The sequence below is a fragment of the Mastigoproctus giganteus genome, chromosome 5, assembly GCF_048544385.1.
Source record: "Mastigoproctus giganteus isolate SK-2022 chromosome 5, ASM4854438v1, whole genome shotgun sequence".
NCBI lineage: Eukaryota > Metazoa > Arthropoda > Arachnida > Uropygi > Thelyphonidae > Mastigoproctus > Mastigoproctus giganteus.
In genome coordinates, this window is record NC_143579.1 from 50,418,522 (window position 1) to 50,439,581 (window position 21,060).

Consider the following 21,060-nt stretch of genomic DNA (forward strand, 5'->3'; position numbering starts at 1 on the left):
ATTTATTGATAATAATACATTTCATTAATAGACAGCACTCGCATATGTTAGCAAGACAAAGAGCTTTGGACGCATCTTTCAAGGATTTATAATAATAATGTCGGTGGCAGATCTGGATATCGTATTTTTCGCCTGGGGGTTAGAATATAGAATCTCGACTGATGCTATATATATATATATATATATAGCATCAGTCTTATATATATATATATATATATATATATATATATATATATATATAAGGTTGATTGATTCAAATACTTATATATATATAAGAAAGAATTTCCGCTAAGTTAATTTATGGTATGCGGAACAGGAAAAGCCAATTCATAATTAACTGTAAGAGTGATATTTTGAACGTTGCTATCGTTGTAATCCACAAAGTTGTAGGATTACTCAGAAATACAATCTCAGCCATCTGGAGCTCATGACATCAAAAACAACAATTTGTGTATTGTGTGTTATACAAACAACTAATAAATCGAAATACTCATTTTTTCATTACCAAAGTTACCAAAGTATCGCCAATATAGGGAAAAATCCCCATATTCTCTAGCTGACTTGTGTATTTTCTCTTACTTTACATTATTAGCGCATAGAAAATATTCAGTGTGCACATGTAAAGAGTGATTAAATTACCACTATATACATCACGTAATAACATTTTGTGTTAAAAACATAAAATGGTAATAAGTAAATTAAAAGCAACGGCACTTGTTGAATTAATTAAATACTCTGAAATAAAGTGGATCGAAGATATATGGCGGAGTATAAATATATAAAAAAGCAAAATAATAAAATAACCGTTGATTAATGAAGTCTTCTGAATTTGTCTAAGAATAAATAGTAGGATTTGTTGAGGACTCCATCTCGGATTTGTTTATGCAGGCTAATTCTTTTCAACATCTGTTGTTTCTGCGACGTATTTACTTCATGATCTGATACGAGAATTGCAAAACATCTCACTTGACACATCTACTCAGCGTTATTCCAAATCCAGGATGTGCATATTTTCAGTTATTCACTATGATAATTTCCTGGGAAGAAAACAACATAAAATTAATTGGAGCAATATTAAATTTTAAGTAACTCTCAATTCTCATCTATAGTATAGCAAACAAATTAACGGATTTACAAATTCTGAAAAGTGAAAATGACCTCCAAACCAGTAACTGGTCCCAGTGGATCAAACTGATCCGATTAAAATTACAACAAATCAATTCCATAATTTCTACTCTATCCACAAAGCCGAAACCCGCAATAGATATCAAGAGAATTATTTTCTTTGATTTCCCACTTTTAAAATTTCAGCATTCTCTAGTACTTATCGCGCAAACAGCAAAAATCTAGGTATGCATATTATTTAACCTTTTTTAATTAATGTTCCTTGGCCTACAAACGAAGAAAAGTAATTTCTTCGTTCACTAAAAATAATTAAAGAAATCAATATATTCAAATATTAAATGGCCAAATGCAGACAGAAGTGCAACTCGCATTATCTAACAGAAATAAAACTATTGTATTTGTTGTTTCAGTCATTTTTTAACAGTGTTCCGAATGATACCAAATATCACTATTGATAAAGCGAAGTTCACTAGTAAACAAACGGATTCAAATGTTTGTTTACTAATGAACAATACAAAATAACACAAAAGTCTTATATAATAGTCCTAAGGCTCAGGTATTCTATTTTTAATTAAATATGCGTGTTAGTATAAATAAATTGTCTAGGAATTATACAGATCGCACGAACGCAAGACAAGAGCATTTCAATCACGAAACAGGCATGCGATGTTTTTTTTTTTTTTTTTTTTTTTGCATGTACTACATGCAAAGCATACAAACAAAAATAAGTCTCTCAGCAACAAATCTACCTAGAGACTCGCTACAAAACTTTGGAGTCCTTGTCAGTCTTTTATAGATATGAAAACGAGCACTGTTTCTATGAGAACAGCACGCATTTTCATTTTTAGCGTTTCTCGAGGGAGTAAAATGACTGCACTGCTGAGAAACAAATAACTACTCGTTCTATATATCATTGGCGTAAACACTGCGTATACCTTTGGTAATTACGACAAAATTGATGTTAAAAATTCAGAAATCTAAAAATAAAATATTTGGATGAAATAATTTTTTTTCGAGGAAAAATTATTTATTTCTAAAACAGAGCAGCTAATTCTGTTACTTTTTTTTTTCTCGCTTATAATTAGTTTTATTAGTCTTATCTTTATTGTGTTGTGAATAGCAATACATACTTAAGATACACTATAAGGGCAGCACCGTAGAATGCTTTTTTTTTTTTTTTTTTTTTTGTTGTGCAATAAAGCAGTACTTTATCAAAATATACAGAAAGTAAATATACGATAAAGAAGCAATATGGGACGTTATTGGGCAGAACAAAAAGCAGTGCAATATTTGTACAAGTTATACAGCGTGTCCCAAAAGTCACTATATATTTGGCTAAATAAGATGAATTTCATAAAAATTTTCAGATGACATGATTGTACACATATTTTTCCAACAAAATATGGGTATTTACATTGTTCTTCAACTTTTCATAATTTATTAATTATTATTTTTTTTTCTTTCCAGACCCAAATATACATATAATATTGCCTTTAAAACATTTTTTTTTGAAATTTGGTAGGCAGTTTTCCTTCTCTTCACTAGGTTCAACAATTCACGTTTTCATTCTGCTGTTTTTAAGACTTCAATTTTCGTGATTCGCCTTATTTAGCCTAATAGATAGTGACTTTTGGGACTCCCTGTATTGAGTGTTCTGGCGTCAACTACATGAAATTCCGTATTTTGAAGACCATAAGGAGCAGTTTTTTTTCCTGGAAAATGTCTAAAATTCACCAGATAGTTTATGATCCGATAGTATGCTAGGTGCATGCAGTGTGGAGAAAAGGACACACACACACACACACACACACACACACACACACACACACACACACACACACACACACACACACACACACACAACGATCCAATATATACGCTATAGTTAAGAAACGGAAGGCTACCATGTAAAAATATTTTATCTGTGTCCCAACTTCTCTTTACTACTTTACTATCAGAAGGCAACGAAGACAAAACTCGGCGAATACACACGTATACGTACCGAAAAAGTCGTTATCGTTGTGCTCAGATTTCGCTAATTCGTTCACTGGCACACCTTCGGAATGTTTTTCATCAGTGGTCCATTTGTTGACTAAAAATGCAAACAGTAAGATAAAATTTTATCGAAAAACGAAGACTATAACTGAATATTTATTAGTTTACAGTAAGTAAATTACGAAATTTTAAATGTCTCCAGTTTCATTTTATAATTATATTGATTATCTTATGTACAGTCAGTGTCGTAACTATAAAAAGTGGACCCCAAGGCAAAGTGTAGTGTGGGCCACTCACTGAAAATATTTGTTTTGGTAAAAATAAAAACTCACTAAAAATTTCCCTGGAAGCAGCACCTATGCTAATACCATTTCACCTCTATTCAATGCAGTTTCGCCTGTGCTGTGCAGCTTGCTAACCATAAACATGCTTCATGTGAAAAAAAATTATTGTTCTTAGACATAGTAAATTTAATCATAAACATAACAAAAAACTTACATTTTTAATCAATTAATTTTTTTTTCTATTTCGGACATGAGGGAAGTCGGCCCCCTTTCGATCGTGGGCCCCAATGTACCGCATTGGAATAGTTACGCCACTGTGTACAGTGTACTAAAACATACTACACGATAAATACAGTATCTAATCTAACCTATAGCGAAAAGTCCCTGTGAGCTTGTTCGAAGTAGTAATAGTGAACGTTAATTGATAACGCAAATTTCACAACACTTTCACGATTCCAAGCAGCTCACTGTTTAGCACGACTGGTTGAAGGATACTGGAGAACAGGAGAGGAGTTGGGACTATGTGCCAGTAGTCACATACCCCGCCTAAGGCGTGCGTACTTTCCTACTTTCAGTACAATGGAAATAAAAGTGCACAAGGACTTTTCCCTCAACCTGCACATATTAAGTATTTTAACGCAACATAGAATCAACTAAATTTTAAATATGATTTTCAACATTATATTGTATAATAAAATGAAATATCACATAGCAGTATCCGTCATGGGATGATGCAATATATATCAAAATTAGAGAACAGAGTGGGAGAAAATATGTAGAGAAAAAAGCAATTATGGCAGCCCCAGGTTGTCAATTCAGAAACCGATGAAAGAGCTCAATATAGCATGCATCCGTCTACCCGTATGTTGCTCTAGTGCAGGGGTGGGCAACAGCCGGCCTGCGGGCCACATACGGCCCGCGACGATGTTGAATCCGGCCCCCTAGGTAAATGCATAAATATAGAAAATCCATACCTGACTACACCGCCGTAAACGTTCGGCTTAATTCGGTTCAATCGGGAATCGCGGCCAGTACAACATAACCAAGTGATTCTACGCAGCGTCAAAGAGTTATTTCATAATTATTATTGTAGCATCGATCGACGAAGTTCCTTTGGGTTTGACTTCTTATTGAAAAAAATAATATTGGTGCGAGATATTTTATGTTTTATGCCTTTTCTAATTATTACAATTTTTAATTTAATATAATTTATAGCCCATAAAATGAGCCAATTAAAAAAAAAAAGAAAAATTGATGCCGAATGCCGCATTTTCAATGATAATTGGACATTCAGATATTTAATTGCAAATATAGACGATAAAGCTGTTTGTTTGGTTTGTAACGAAACTATTTCCGTTTTTAAAGAATATAATCTAAAAAGGCATTTTTCAAAAAAACATTTCGTAAAATATAAGCTATTTTCACCGGAACAAATGAAAATTGAAGCAGAAAATTTAAAATGTGGTTTGCGTAAGCAACAAAATACTTTGAAAATTTTGTCAAAACAGATAGAGCTCTGACAAATTTAAATATTGTATTTACTTTTTTTAAAAATACATTAATAATTTGGTAATTCAAGTAATATAACATTTTTTAGGTTCTGATTTTTTTTATTAAATCGTTCAATCTATTCCGGCCCGCATCATGATGCGAAAATTTCATTCGGCTCGCATCATGATACGAAAATTTCATTCGGCCCGCTGACGAAAAAAGTTGCCCACCCCTGCTCTAGTGGGTAGTACAATTGGTATAATGACCGTCCTCTCAACGCCAGGTGGAAAAGACCCGAGTTCGAACTCCGTCAATAATGAAATGAATTTTTATGGGTTCTTTTTCACAAAGTGGCTGAGTTAGTCGGTCTCAGGCGAGGGTCACATGGTTTTTCATCCGGAAACTCGGGTTTTCGTCAAGCAACAGCAAGTCGACCAAGAACACACGCAATTTACGGACATATTGATGCGCCTAAAGCTCAACAACAACCACCAACTCCTTCATATTAAACATTTTGCGTATTTTTTTCAAGGAAATTCGTATTTTGTACAGTAATCAAAAATATTCGGTTCAGTGTTGACTAGCGGGTTATCGTTCAAATAGTGATGATTAAATTACTAATAAAAATGACTATTAAGGCATCCCACTGATCGGGATACAGATTGTCTTACTTGCACACTTTTCACTATAGCTCTAACTCAGAGGAGTTCCGATTTTGGCCCTCCCTAGCTTGCAAAAACCTTAAAGAGGTCCTGTAAGAGTATTAAATAGTATATTCTGGAGCTCCTTTAAATGTAAAATAATTTATATTATTTTATAAAGTATTAAAATAATTTATACGCTAAGAAGCACAATGATACTTTGACGAACCATGCTTACCGTTTATTTTTGAGAGGCTGTTAGATCGTTGGTATTTATAGTTTCTTGGTTTCTTCAAGAACTTCACTGGTGGGGTAGTGTCGTTTGATAACAAATTAGCGTTATTCTCATCCAGATAGAAAAGTTCGACGTCTTGAAATTCATTCTTCAGCTGTGAGAAACTCCGCACCTGAAACAAATGGTATTTGTATTCAAATATACATACACCTTGGTAGAACAGACAGAAAGACAGGCAAGTTCTACTTTGTATATCAAAACGTACAGAATTAGAACTTGTGTGTTTATATAAAAGCTTTAAAAAACTTGAAATTAATTTATATATTCTATTTAGGTACTCAGAGGGTTCCTAAAATCCTGCGAAGGTTGCGAAGTTCTACAAAATCCTTGCTTAATCTATTTCGTTTTAGTGAAAACAAATTCACGGGGAATATAAATTTCATTATATAAGGCCAAATGAAAGTGCGACCTAACGCCGGCTCTTAAAGCTACCAATTTAATGGGTTTAACAAGACCATAATAACAACAGTAAAAGTTCTATTTCGTCAGCTATTCACAACTTTGTTTTTTTAAAAATCAGATAGAATATTTCATGTAAATAAAAGATTAGAATCTGACATATACTGATGTAAGGATTAGGCTGTTTAGAATATATGTAGAGGCAATGAAGGCCATGAGGCGTCAGTACACCCTGTATTCTATAATCTGTTTAATGGATGTCATTTTTCGGAGTCACAAACCCAAGTTTCTAAAAGGGGCAACCATGAAACCTGACCGAGACCAACTAAATCCATGAAAGTTCCGCTCATCCTGAGGGGAGAGGATTTCTCAGTGTCGACTTTCCGTTCTGAATTTACCTTCCGTCAGATGGAAGATCTAACTCAGAACTTTTCCACACGGCGAAAACTGCAAGAACACGTTTCCGAGTTCGTCAGCAGAGGAAAGAAATCTTATGTGACGAACGTTTGCTTCCATTGAAATTACTGTAAAACACAGATTAAAAATCAAATTTACTCTCTATACTTTTAGGATAAGACCAACATGGCCCTGGTTATAAATACCGATTCATCATAGGAGCCAAATGAAGTAAGAAAATCTCAATATAACTTAATTTATAATTTACTTAAAATATCACTAAACTGCTATTATAGAAATAAATTACTATTAAAGCTAGAGGCTTCTATAATAATTTAATTATCAAAATTGTATTTCATGATTTAATTATAAAGGTGAGTAAGTGAGAGTGTCTTATTATGGGAGATTTCAATCTTTCCGTTACCGATTGGAGAAATTTGGAGGGAAACTCACCATTATGGGAATAAAATTATTAAATCAACTTGTAAGACAAAAATGTATTTCTGTTAGGAAAGCAGGTTGAGAAATGCACTTAAAGGATTAGAGAAACACCGGTATGGACAGGTGAGAAAACAAATAAAAGTCGGAGACCTTTTGTAATCTTGATGCTGATGGAATGTAAGGATTTATTACTACTTATTATTATTTATTACTACTTATTAGTAAGAGTGAGTAGGAAGCATACACTTAAGGAACAAACGAGATCACCATATTTAGGAAGACAAACAATCTTGCAAAATGTTTCCATTAGTGGAGTAGGCCTGTCAGTTAGGCACTTCAATAAGTAGAAACGACCAAAGGTAAACCTAATGTTCAGAATTAAACAAACAATCGACAAAGTAGGGGCGCTACTTTGAGCTCTTAAGAAAGGGGTACTTAATAAGTAATTATATGCAGAAAGAAAGGGCGAAATTAGGAAAGCTCACAAGAGAAAGTAATTAGCGGAACAGTTTAATCCGCAATATACTGACACTTTTAAGAAGCCAAAACCAGGCGTTACGATTTAGGTTGTCCGTTTTCAAAAGGCGCGATCTACAGGTAGTCATTCTGTAAACGTTGAGAATGTTTTGGGGATGGGAAAACCACAAAATTGAGATAATATTAGAAAATTAACATGATTTAAAATACTAACATATGGGAAGAGCGAAGTGAGAATTCAAATACGTGATTGGGTCTAATTATGATTAATAAGACGGGGATGTGTAAAATTGTAGGCAAACAGCATTAGCATTAGTAGAGGCACATGATGGAAGAAAGAAAGCAAGCTTATATAGCATCAGCCATAAAAAAAAAACAACAAAAAAAAAAAAAAACCTTCTCATTTCACCCATGCACAAATGTTTGACTAGTTTTGCCTTGAATCTATTTAAGCTATCAACTTCTACAACGACAGATGGAAGTTTGTTCCAGCAATCAACCACCCGCTGGCTAAAGGCGAGTTCCGCACATCTATCCTACTACTGTCTTTCCTCAATTTGAATTTATGCTCTCTTAAGCAATTATTCTGAGCAAGAGGAAAAATTCCATCAGCATTAAGTATGCTCAAACCATTCAAGGCTTTATACATGTCACTCAGACCACCTTGCAGGTGCCTAGTCTCCAGGCACTGTAATTTACAAAACTTAAGCCTTTCTTCGAGAGAGCAACACTTTGTTCCATTCACTAATCTTGTTGCCCTTCTCTGTACTCGTTCCAGCAGCTTTACATTCTTCTTAAAATGAGGCCTCCAGACCCTGTATACAGTACTCAAGGTGTGGGCCAGACCATTGCCTTATACAAGGAGATAATCACCTCCTTATCCCTGCTAGAAAAATTCTTGTATATCATTGACAAGACACCAGGAGCTACTCTTACAGACCGTCTGCACTGCTCAGAAAACTTCATATCTGCCTGCACAATTACCCCCAGATCCTTTTCGTTCTCTATCACTGTCAGTGTAGTATCACTTAGTTGATACTTTACTCTGGGGTTACTGCTTTCCATATGCAGTACTTTACGTTTGTCAATGTTAAACTTCAGTTGCCACCTCTCAGCCCATCTACTCAACTTTTCTAGATCCTGTTACAGCAGCGTACTGTCAGTAGCGTCATTAACAACCCTGCCGACATTCGTATCGTCTGCAAACTTCGACATTAAGCTTGATATACCATCATCAATATCATTAATAAATACAGAAAACAACAATGGACCCAACACCGAATCCTGAGGGATTCCACTAATACAATTAGTCCACGAAGAGCAGCATCCATTGATTACCACTCTCTGTATTCTCCCACCCAACCATCCCTTTATCCATAGCAGCAATTTGCCTCCAATGCCACACTGCTCCAATTTGTACAGCAGTCTTCCATGTGCAGCAGTATCAAAAGCCTTTCTATGATTCAAATATATGATATCAAAATTATCCTTTGCATCCAGTTCCTTTGTGACCACATCATACAGAATGGTATTCACTTCAGTTAACTTCCTCCATTACTTAACTGTAACGTTCCTTTCACTATCATTACATTATAACCTTGCTTAATCAACATTAATCTTCCTCATTACTCAACAGCCAAATCGATCAATTGTGTAACATGAACTTTAACCACCCTTTAAAACACTTTAGTATCACTATTTTTTGCCAATGGATCTCTTTCTACGAAATATCTTAAACCACACTTCTAATCCACATTTAAATTTTCGCTTTCTCTCTCGTCGGATGCATTACTCGTAATAGCATAATCTTGCACAACACCTAGATTTAATCTTTATCCTAAATTCATGAAAATACATATGTGGTAGCTTTCAATTACCTTGCGTTAATCAAGCGTTAATTTTCTGTTCTGTCTTAGCTTTCTTACAATGCCTAAACTGAAATCAACAGTTCTGAGGACTCAAGTTCCTTTTTTCATGGTGTGGTTCCTTCACTTTTACTGAGCGCGATTAAGTCCTGCTAGAGGGAGTCTTCCGTATATCTCGACCGGTGCCGTCTTATTTTGTAGACAGTTCTGGGATAATTATCACAGCAGAAGTAGAAATCAGGGGCGCTATCTGAATAGCCTGTTACTTGGGTTATGGATCCTCTATCACAGGAATATGCCCGAGTACAGTTAGTTTAAGCTTTCCCTTGACTTTTCTCCATAACGTTACTGCTTAGGTAGTAACTGGTCAAGAGAGGTTCAATTTCACTTTACTCTTTTCAACACTTTCTTACTATGAATACTCAGACTTCTTTCCCTTCCCCACATACTACTAAAACAGCCACTGTAGTGCAAAAGTAACAAAACAAATTATGATATTAGGGTCCCAGTAGCGTAGCTACCATTTTTCGGGCCCGGAGGCAAAGAACATGTTCGGGCCCCTACTTAATTAATGAAAAGTGCAAAAACAGGAGACAGCCAAAGACGTCGGGCTCCTAAAGAACCCGGGCCTGCAGGCAATTGCCTTGCCTGCCTACATGGTAGCTACGTCACTGTAGGGTCTCCTGGAAATAATTACATCTACACATATATTTATTTTGTTTGTAAATTGCATGTGTTCTCTCACGAAAAAAAACCCAGTTTCTGGGGGGGGGAACCTTGCCATCTACGCCTGAGACCGACTAACTCAGCCACGGAGTGAAAAAAAGCCATTAAAGTTCCTCGCGTCATCGACGGGATTCGAACCCGGGCCTTTTCCACCCGGTGTGGTGAGGACGGTGACGATACCACTGTGCTACCCACGCAGACACTCCGTAGTACACAGCAGAACTATTCACTACATAGGGATTCATGGCGCACTATGGCCTCAGTTGCTGATGCGCCATAAAAATCCTAATAACCAACCATAGGTATTCACACAGAACAGCAACCACTGCCACCACCACTACAACAACCCAATAATAACCATACTCATCGTCGTGAGTTAGAGTTGAATTTGCATGTCTGCAATTCTGCCCAGACACGATAGGAGGAGTATGTGATGAGAGCCTTGCCAATCAATTCGGCCCTGGAGAGATTGTACAAGACTCAAGGGGTAGACCTACCTAACCCACAGGATAATCAAAGTCAGCGTACCGTACTGGTACGTTTCTCGGCCGGTCCTTAGGGGATGCCCACAAGGTTCAATCCTGGAACCTCTTCTGTGGATCCTGGTCCTGGATGATTTCCTCAACCTCGATCTCGATGGCGTCAAAACGCAAGCTTATGTAGATGATCTGATTATAATTATAGAATCTGACAACTGGGCGCAAATGGAACTTATGGGTAACTAAGCCATATCCACCCTCCTGGATTTGGCTGGGAAGAACTGCATCAAAATTTCGCCTACAAAAACAAGCTCCATCCACCTAAAGGGCTTCCTGGATCTGAGAAGACTTCTGCAAATTAAAATTGAGGGAACCACAGTCAAACTAGCAACCGAATTCAAATACCTAGGACTTATCCTGGATAAAAATCTCCCCTTCACCTCACCCCTCTGCTACCTTAGAACAAAGATCAGGAATTACTCTGCATCAATAGCCAGGGTTACCAGGGGGAGATTGGGGCCTGAAGAAAAGGACACTAGTCCTCTTCTACAAGACCATCTTCATCCCGGCTTTATTCTATGCCGCTGGTGTTTGGTATAAGAAAGCAACAACAACAACAACAGCAGTGAACAAGCGTAAATTGGATACCATCCAGCATTCCATCTCACTAACAATCTCAAGAGCATGCCATACGGTCAACACCCATGCACTCCAGGTCCTTGTGGGCTGTCTTACCCTGGATCTGGAAATTGTGCGCTGTGGGCTGCTCTACTGTTTATCAAAAGGAAGGGTTGCTACCTGCATTGGCTTCACAAGCGACCCTGCGAACACCAGTAACTCTGAGACACAATGGCTTACCACATACCTCCAACAAACATGGCAAGACAGATGGTCGGCATCGACAAAAGGGACAGTGACATGGAAATTCTTCCTTGAAATTTAACAAGTCTACCCACGCTCTCCAGCCTGGTTTTCATCTGCCTCCATACGACGTTTCTCCTCACTGGACATGGCTCCTTCAGAAGAAAGCTCTGCGATTTCGGCATCTCTGAGATTCCGCGATGTTCCTGTGGACAGGATGAAACTTGGGACCACCTTACTCACGACTGTCCCTTACATGAGGATCTGCAACGCATATTAATTATGAAAATACACTTCTTGCCGAGAAACCAAGAACATCAGATTATACAGAATGATAACCACTATTGTGCATTTACTCAATTTGCAAAGGATGTCTTCGCAAAGCAGAGAACCCTTCCACTCCCTTAAGAATCATAGACATCAGAACTATGGAACGAATATACCACCTGCATAAACCAAGAGAACTGATCGTTTGACCTACTACCTTTGTGGAACAGTCTCGATCCTAGTGCAACAGGACTCCAATGATAACATCTGAACCTTACCCCGGACCGGACAGCAGTCTGAACTGTTTGATGAATGACCACCTCTGTACAACGTGACCGACTTTCCACCGATTGAGAAACGACACGACCATACTAATTACTGTGGACTTAACTGGTTTGGATGCAACCCTGGATGGGTCCCCGCTCCCATGCGTGACCACTTTCAACCTAAACTGAGACACCTTATCTGTGACTTCTCTGGATTTGATCAACCTCTACAAGACCTTCTGCAGCTTGCTGCCTACACGCCATTTTGGCGATCTGGGCCGAGCGCCTTTTCTGGTCTCTTTCTTTCCCTCTCCCCGGGGGGGATGGGCGGCTTTTTCCGTCTCGTCCCCTCCTCGTCGCTTCCTTTTTCTTTTCCTGGTGGGGCATGGGCCCGCTCCACTGATTTGGGGTCATCTTCTCTATGGACTCCGTATCTCTATCTTTTTCCCCCCAGCCTTCAGTTTCCCTCCCCTTCTCTAACTTACAACCAGTGTCCGAATCAACTCCAAACTGCTTGAGCCCTACACCCAAAAATTTAATAATATCAAATCGCCCAACTAGTAATCCTTTTGTTTTGGCTGACCCCTGTCTATAGCGTTTTTATTTTTTTTTTTTTAGATCCTAGCCACTGAAATCTCAGGAAATTAGGTGGCAGGACCTGCCAGAATAAATAACTATGATACTGGTGTACCTGGGGCAGAGTGGGGCAACGTTGGGTCCCATTAGGGGCCCAGCGGCTAAATGACCAGAGGAACAACGATACACGACACTATAAAAAATCCATACACTTTTAAACCTCTAGCATTGACAGTGTTCTGTTTCACAGAATACTGTCAATGCACGCGGAGATGGGGGAAATCCCTGGTGCCGTTTGACACTAAACACACTGTACAATCCACTGACCTCCTTGGGGTGCCTTCTCTATTGCCCCCATATTTCTGTCTTTCCCCAGTGTTCAGTCTCCCCCTACTCTATCTAAACCAACAGCGGATGTACCTGGTCAACCTCCACGAGGTTTAGTGTGGGCAACGTTGGGCCCCATCAGGGTCCCAGCGGCTAATAGGCCAGAAGAACAACGGTACATGATGTTATACACCACAAGATCCACGTACTTTTAAATCTCTGGGCTTTACAGCGTATTGTATCACATGACAATGAAAACTATGCGGAGATGAGGGAAATCCCTAGTGACCTTTGACCCCAAACACACTTTACACTTTACTTCACTTTACTTCCTTAACATCAAAATATGCAAACTTAGTCCACTGGTGAAATTTAAATTGAATGTTGCAAATATTTAACTTCAGCAAAAATGCATTATTGATAATGCACAAGGGATTTTGAAGTATCCGGCGGGGTGCATGGTTTTCTGCTAGAAGTTCGGTGATTTTTATTTATTTATTTTTTTTAAAGTAAAACAGACAAACCTACCGTTGCGTGCGCAAATTTAGAAACACAATATACTGCCTCTGTCTTAGTTGCCTTTTCAAAAACAGAAATACAGCAACAAATCGGGACAGTTGTTGCCATCTTCCTATTGAGGGGGGGGGGGAGAGAAAGACAGTTAAGTCCCACGCCTCAGCCCTACCAGTTTTCCTAGCATACATAGAATTCTTTACTGTATTTTCCAAACATTTTTGATGCCAACACACCGCGAACGTGCCAAAAATAATCCGACACCCTATACTTTTTGTTCTTTATCTTTAAGATTATGGTAAATTCAACGTTACGTAACTTCCTTTATTTAGAGCTAGAAACATGTAAATAAAGATGCTCTGGGACGTGTCCAGATCTCACCGATCGCCTTGAATGAAGCAAGTGAAACAACAAATGTATAATTTGATGTATTATTCAGTAAATGTAATTATAATCAATCAGTTAGATATCTACAGTGAAAGGAAATCAGAGTGAAACAATGCTGAAATTAAGTCAAAATCAATCTGACGATACACTTTGAGATACGACACACCAAGGTGTCACGATGCTCATTTTGGAAAGTTTTGCTTTATTTTATTCCCACAGGTAAAAGCCTAGTAGTGAGGTCACGGAATTGAGATGTATACTCCGCACTGTTCTTTGGTAACGTGATGGCTCTTCAATTTGATGACACTTTTTATTAGTATGCAATGGATGGCATAATATTCTCTTTCTTACAGATATATAGAAGGTTTTTTAAAAGAATCTCCATGTTTTTGTAAGAAGTGCCGGTGCATTTTTCATTGTTAAATATGAATTTTCTTGGGCCCAGTACGCACTGTTGTTCCAACTGACAGTCCCATACAGTTTGAAGGAAGTCTCACTAAGGTAAAGGAATGAAATCTGGAAAATATTCAATTTCCAAATGATTAAATGGAGATTATACATTTTTTTGCACAGATGAAACTACAGAAAGTATTTTTGTTTGCTGTTATTTAAACACAGACAAAAAGATAATAATAAAAAAATAATAAATAAGTAAAGTATGGTTAAAGTTTGGAATTTAAAAATTAACAAAAAAAAAACAGAAAAGAAAAGAAAGCGGATCCCCAGTTTTTTAAAAATTTATTCTATTATTATTATTATATATATTTTTAAAATAATTTTAAATTTCCAGTGGTTAATTATGTTTTTACTTTTATACAGATTACAGTAATTTCTTGCAAACAAAACACTTGTTGTTATAGGAATACGTTCTTGTGACTAAAAAAAAAAGTATTTCATCTTAATTTAATCAATTTGCGATAATACCACATGTGTTCCTTTTCTTTGATTTAATATTCAGTTTAAATACACATGCGTAAAAATGACTCGTAAAATTCAAGCCAACGATCCCTATCAACTAAATTCGTGACATGCGATAGTCTCGGTATCTATGGTCTTCGCTTTGCAGGATAAGCACTTTCAGACACGTTACAGGGATTGTGTGAAAGTCCATACCATTTCTCCTGCATATTATTTGTTTTCTAGTAATACTTATGAACCAATAATTTCGCGTAAAACAAATTTCCATCATTTTAATTAAGAAGGGAACGCTAACTATCGAGAAAAACAACACTAAAAATGAGCATCTAATTTATCAAGACGATATAGACTACTAATGCCATCTAGTCGCAATATAACATATTACTTTTAGAGTTCATGTAACATCCTTGTATTTTTCATGCTTCGCAGGTAGTTGAATCTCCTAAAGACGTGGTGGGGGTAGGGATTTTTTTTTCTGCGACTTTTTTTACACTGTATCGAATTACTCAGTCTTGGCAAAAGCTGTGCTCAAGGCATTATATCCTGGAAACTCGGGTTTTCCAACTAGCAAAACAGAGTGAACGACCACAGAATACAAAGAGTTCACAGACATAATAGATTGACGCCTCTCTCTTTGTGCTAATACCAAAGAACAATATTTTTTATGTCAAAGGTGTGTATACACTGAGTGAGCACTTTATTAGGTTCGCCAACATAACAGTGAGCAGCCCTTCGTCGTGGCATGGACTCGAAATCGTCGAAAGCGTTACACGTGGATACTGGTCCATGTTGACTCAAGCGCTTCCCACAGTTGTTGCAAATTGGATCGCAACGTTTTTCCTATCCTCCACAATTCGATGTTAGTGCGCTTACTATAACAGTATTTTCTTGTTTTTTTACCGACAGGAGTGTAACCCGATTAGGACAAAGGCTGCGATGCCCTATCCGCGACAAGGTAGAATTCTGAAATGCTTCTTTGGTTATCACTGTTGTAATGGGTTATTTGACCGAATATAACCTTTCTCGCACCCTGCACAAACCACTGGCCTCTCGCATTGAAATGTTTCCAATCAAAGGATTGTCGTTGGCCGGATGCTGCTATTTGGTTATTGTATCAATCGCTATATACTCGAAATACAGTCGTATGTGAAAACCCCGGTCGGGTTGCAGTTCCGAAAATTACTAAACCCTGTCGTTTGCCTTTGCTATTCTTTGTAACTGTAAAATATTCCTTGCAACTGGTTTATGAAGTACTTTCCGAAGTAAGTATCCTGCAAAAAATACACTGATGTCCAAAATTTACGTCAGAACCATAAAATTAGACATAAGGAAATATGTACAGTACGTGTTAAAGTTAGATCTTTTGTGGAAGAGCTTCAACGTAGGACTCAATTCTTACTGAATAATGTCTTTATTTTCATGAATCATCATCATGAATGCATGCCTATGGATGTTATGAGCCACCACGGATCCCAGAAGGGATGGTCTCACCGGGCACGCCTTTCCCCTCCAATTCTTATTTTCTGTCACATCTTATAGCAGTCAAAATGCATAGAACAGTCCTGAAAAATGCAGGTGCTTAATAGAATATAATCATTCACAACAGCCAAACGGCCCTCACAGTGAACTCTCATGCTTTTTACAACGCTGGTGATAAGATCTTGTGCTAATAAATCCGGCTCTTCTACAGCAGCAGCAGATTGAGCTGTGGAGAAACTACCATACCTCCAGGTCTGGGGGCCGCAAGGGTAAGGGAGAAGAAACGGTTCGTTTGGTATAACTGTCGAAGAGCAGAAAGGGAGGAAGAATTTATAGTTTCGTTATTAGTACAGACAACTCTGGGACGGACATCGACAAATCGTCTTCCTGAAATATTCCAGATGTGCTCAGCCGTATTCAGATCCAAAGATCTTGCTGACTCTCCATCCGAAGAAGGAATTTTCCTTTTTCTCTAAGGAATTCTCGACCTGCTAGCGCAATGTGAAAGAGTATTATGTTCGTGAAAATAAATTCAGAGCCAATGGAACCTCTGAAAAGACTCACATACCTCTGAGCAGTTAAAGTTCCTGAAAGATATTGTCACCATGATCACGATACCTCTCCAGGCATCAAACAACCGCCAAGCCCTTTCAGCGATTTTCGAGGGATGGTAGAGTCTTCCATATTCACTAAGGAAGGGAAAATGTCGAGAATCAGTTTCAAGAATTAATCATGACTTTGGCTCCACAGATGGCGTTTCCTGCCCCAAGTCAGTGGTTTTCCCTGTTGGAGGGATCGAGGGGAACGCTGCAATTTCGCTTACCAGATTTGACGTACCGATGTACAGCAGCAGCAGCAGCAGATTGTACCGATGTACAGCAGCAGCAGATCAACTCTAGTAAGTGAAATTACAGAGTGCATGACATTTTACGAAGCGTGTTTTTACCATTGCGAATGTTTCATAATATAAGCGTAAATAATTTTATTTAAAACTTTATGTTAACGGTATTAGAATGTGTCGTACAGCTCAACGTGGGATGGCCTCGGACAGGAGGGAAAACTTTGACGTATTATTAATTAAACGTTTTATTTATCATATTAAATAGAAAGATCAGTTATGCCTAAATTCAAGAGGTCAACCAATAGGGGTTATTTCTGGAGTGAAGAATCCATGAAAAATACATAATATGACGTTTTATATTCTATTTTACTTAAGAGACCTATAATCACAAACTTAAAAAAAAAAATGTTGATAGGCCTAGAAAAAATTGTACTGAAGAAATATTAAAGAATTGATCACTACTGTCCGAAGCTAACGATAGAAAGTGCATGGCTAGAAAAAGAAAAGCTTTATAATCCTCATTTTTACTTCTTACAAGAAAAACTGTGGATCTTTTTATTTAATAAAGCAGAAAAAAAAATCTTCATTTAATGTAAAGAAGCAGAAGCAGGCCCCATTCCTTTCTCTGAATTCGTAGCAGTTACAGAAAATGAGACAGCGTGCAGGATTTCTGGAAATTTTTTTGCAGAAAACAGGATCCAATGCTGCATTTGTATTTGATGGTCTCGTGAAGAATGTGCTGATGGTAAACCACGTGATATTTATTATCATTGGAATTTCTGTATTACCAAAAGAAAAGATTTAAAATAACTAAATTTCGAGTGTCCAGAGCTACCCTCTATGTTCTGCCAATCAGAAAAAATGCTACTATTAGCATTTTATCACCCGTCATCAGTCTATTATAATCTATTTTTATTTAGTTTTTCAGTATCACCTCATCAGTAAAGAGCTAGGGGTGAATAGAAAAACAAAGTGAAGACAATCATAGACAACGTCTTTTTATCCAAACTGGGCACAACCGTTTCGACTTAGGGTAAACTGGATATCTATATTAATATAAGAAAGGAATGGGAGGCAAAAAACCTCAAAAAGTTAAGCTAATAAATTGAATACCGAAATATAAAACCTCATAATGAAACCAAAGCCTAGCTCTTCACTGAAAAGGTGACAACAATTGCCGAAAAAGCTTTATTAAGTGGCATTCGTTTTCATATGTTAATACTGTAAAAAAAAAAAAAAAGTGCAGCCATTACCAACCCACTACAGGATGGAAGCCTCCTCAACAATTCATGCTGAGGGAAAGGGACCTTAATCTGCCACGCTGGTCCTGTGCGGGTTGGCAGATCGACCGTATTCAGCAGTCAGGGGCTTAAACCCCGGCCTACTCAAGGAGCGTGTGCTATTGCACCCCCGCTCCTGACCACTCGGCTAATGGTGTTCCTGAAGTGATTAACAGGTCTGACAGTTGAGGTATATCCAATACAGTATGAAATGCAAGTTTTGAGATAACAGCATTTTGTGCATTCCTTCTGTCGTGTTGCAGAATTTGACAGCAAATTCTGAATTCAACCTATATAACTTTTTTTGAATAATTATCCAGTAAAAGGTCAAAAGAAAGGGAAATATTTCTTGCAGCGAACATATTAACAAAAATAAATTAATGAAAAAATATGCTAAACTGCAGTTATGTTTGATGAGTACAGTAGGTTGTTTTGCTAAAGTAATACTTAGCTATAACGATGTACTATCAAAATCTGGGCATTAATGCGTTATTGTAATAAAGTGTAGAGTGAAAATGAGTAAGAATAAGCGCATGCCAAAATCCTTGATGGTCAAAGGATTTTGGCATGCGCTTGTTTGCAATATTATACAATATTATCACTGACACTAACAAATACAATAAACGAACAAACTGGAAAAAAGTGTTACCTTTTCGCCCCACGGGGTGAACATGTTCTGAGCTTTCTTCACTTTTACTGCTTGTCCAAGATCACTCAAGACTTCTTCGAAGGACTGAGATGTGCGGAGGTTTAGGAGAACACGACTTTGGACCGAATGATCACCATTATTTACAACGGTTATAACACAACTGTCGCGTGATCCTGGAAGGGATTCTCCACGACTCCCACTAGGCTTTTTTAGGACATTCTTATCACGAAAGGAAGATTTGTTCTTTCGTAAAGGTATCACTGGAGAGAGAGCGGAAAGAGGTCTGTATAACTTCATGTCATCTTCCCTTAAGGTTGAAGGATTGGGTCGCTTAGAAGTATGAGCTGAGCGCATCCTATTAGCATTTCCGTACATCGCAGGTTGGAATTGCTTAGTTCCTGAAGCTACGTATGAATGGCCATCCTGAAGTTCTTCCAAATGATTGATCTGTTGGCCTTCTAAGGTAAAAATGAAACGAACTCCCTGTGGAATTTTTGTACGATCGCTGAGAAGATCACATAATCTAGACAGTGTCTTGAAGTCTTTTCCAGGTTGTACGGATACACGAGTGCCGTTATAAAACGGATCGCCATTCCGGAAAAAGGTCATAACCCGAGCCTTCTGAGGTGGTATTTCGAGAGGTTTCAGCCGCTTCTTCATGAAATTATACCCAATTCGAGTATCGTACGCCTTCTTGTCATTCAAGGCTTCAAGGGAGTTAGAATGAACGCTCCTCTGCATATCTTGGGATTTGGATCGGAAGCTCATATAGCGACTGTCTTCGCTTTGACATCGTCTCCGACTACGATCACTCGTTATGCTAAGTCTATCACTTAAGAGAGGGCTGGACACCATGGATTTATGAAGAATTAATACAGAAACCTAGCAACAACTTTGTTTCTAAGCTGGCAGATTAATACATCTAAAGTGAACTCACTGCTTGAAATATTCAGTTCCCACTTTACCGGCGTTAACTGCTTGTCACTATGAGCGTAGCTGTGAAACGGTAAACATTGACTTGTAGGAGTACCCGCGACACATCTCATTTCTTTTACCTTCCGCAAACACTAATCATGCTTCCTTATAGCACCCTGTTCACACAGCAATAATATCCCTTATAGCGATAGCTCACTAATCGGTATTTTTTATTCCTTTATGCTTACGATCGACTATTTTCGCTCTGTTTACATCTCCATGGATACAGTAACAAAATGTTCCTGTCTCATCGACCAAAGGCAGGCAAATGGTTATAGTGACAGGCAACTACTTGATCAGGTTTAAACTAGTGGCGATGTGTGTGAGTGAGAGAGAGAGAAAGATCGAGAGAGAGGAATGAAGTAACATTTAAAATGTACTCAGGAGGTGTATAGATGCACGTCTACATGAGCCACACACATAAGCAAGAATACCATGATATTAATCAATCATATTAATACTCTCTCAAACTCCTTCACATCCACATAAACGTCACGTGCATGTTTGGAAGATACACATACTCTCTTAAACAAGACCTTGTTTCCAGGACTTGTTTAAGAGAAAACTGTACTTCAGAATATAGGGGTATAAGAAACATTGCATGTTGCTATCTCAATAGTAACTACACGCAATCTTTTTTTAACCTTTTATGGTTATTTGTGGTCGAAGGTTGTTTTCGGCTATTTAAAATATCTTTGTTCTTCTCGTTTCACTTTTCTTTAAGCATGCAAAACAAAACAAACATCTTTTGAATATTTGTTGTATTTTTAACTTGGCTGGCTCAGTCCAGATTACTATAGATCCTTTTGTACATAGGTAATTAAAATCTGCAAGTTCTAGAGGATCACTATATGTAGAATTTGAGGACAAGCTCAAACGAAATTTAATATTCAGTGGGAACATTTGTGCAGGCAACACAAGTCAAAGCAAGTTTTTGGACTGTATTTCGTTGAACATTACAGTCTTCATCATATTCACTTATTATGCGATCTCTCAAGTACATTATGCTATTAAAAGCAAATGAACAAAAAAAAAAAAAAAAAAAAAAAATCTTCATCACAAAACTGTTACGATAAAAGGATTGTAAAATAAATGATAATATCATTT

At 37.5% G+C, this 21,060-nt stretch overlaps 1 protein-coding gene across 1 annotated transcript; it reads right to left on the minus strand.

The window, feature by feature from the left end:
* Positions 1–894: 894 nt before the first annotated feature.
* LOC150085383 (echinoderm microtubule-associated protein-like CG42247) lies at positions 895–19,833 on the minus strand. The gene is made up of 4 exons (XM_090374549.1): positions 18,979–19,833; positions 5,775–5,943; positions 3,128–3,217; positions 895–1,037 (listed from the first exon to the last, which is right to left on the minus strand). The coding sequence occupies exons 1-4, from the start codon at positions 19,831–19,833 to the stop codon at positions 1,018–1,020; spliced, it is 1,134 nt and encodes a 377-aa protein (XP_090230675.1). The 3' UTR covers positions 895–1,017.
* Between the last annotated feature and the right edge of the window lie 1,227 nt (positions 19,834–21,060).

Coding starts and splice junctions, on each gene's coding strand:
- LOC150085383 (XM_090374549.1), bottom strand. CDS start 19,833: ATGGTGTCCAGCCCTCTCTTAAGTGATAGACTTAGCATAACGAGTGAT. Junction 5,944..18,978: donor TCACCCCGTGGGGCGAAAAG/GTAACACTTTTT, acceptor CATTTGTTTCAG/GTGCGGAGTTTCTCACAGCT. Junction 1,038..3,127: donor CAACGATAACGACTTTTTCG/GTACGTATACGT, acceptor TTTTCTTCCCAG/GAAATTATCATAGTGAATAA.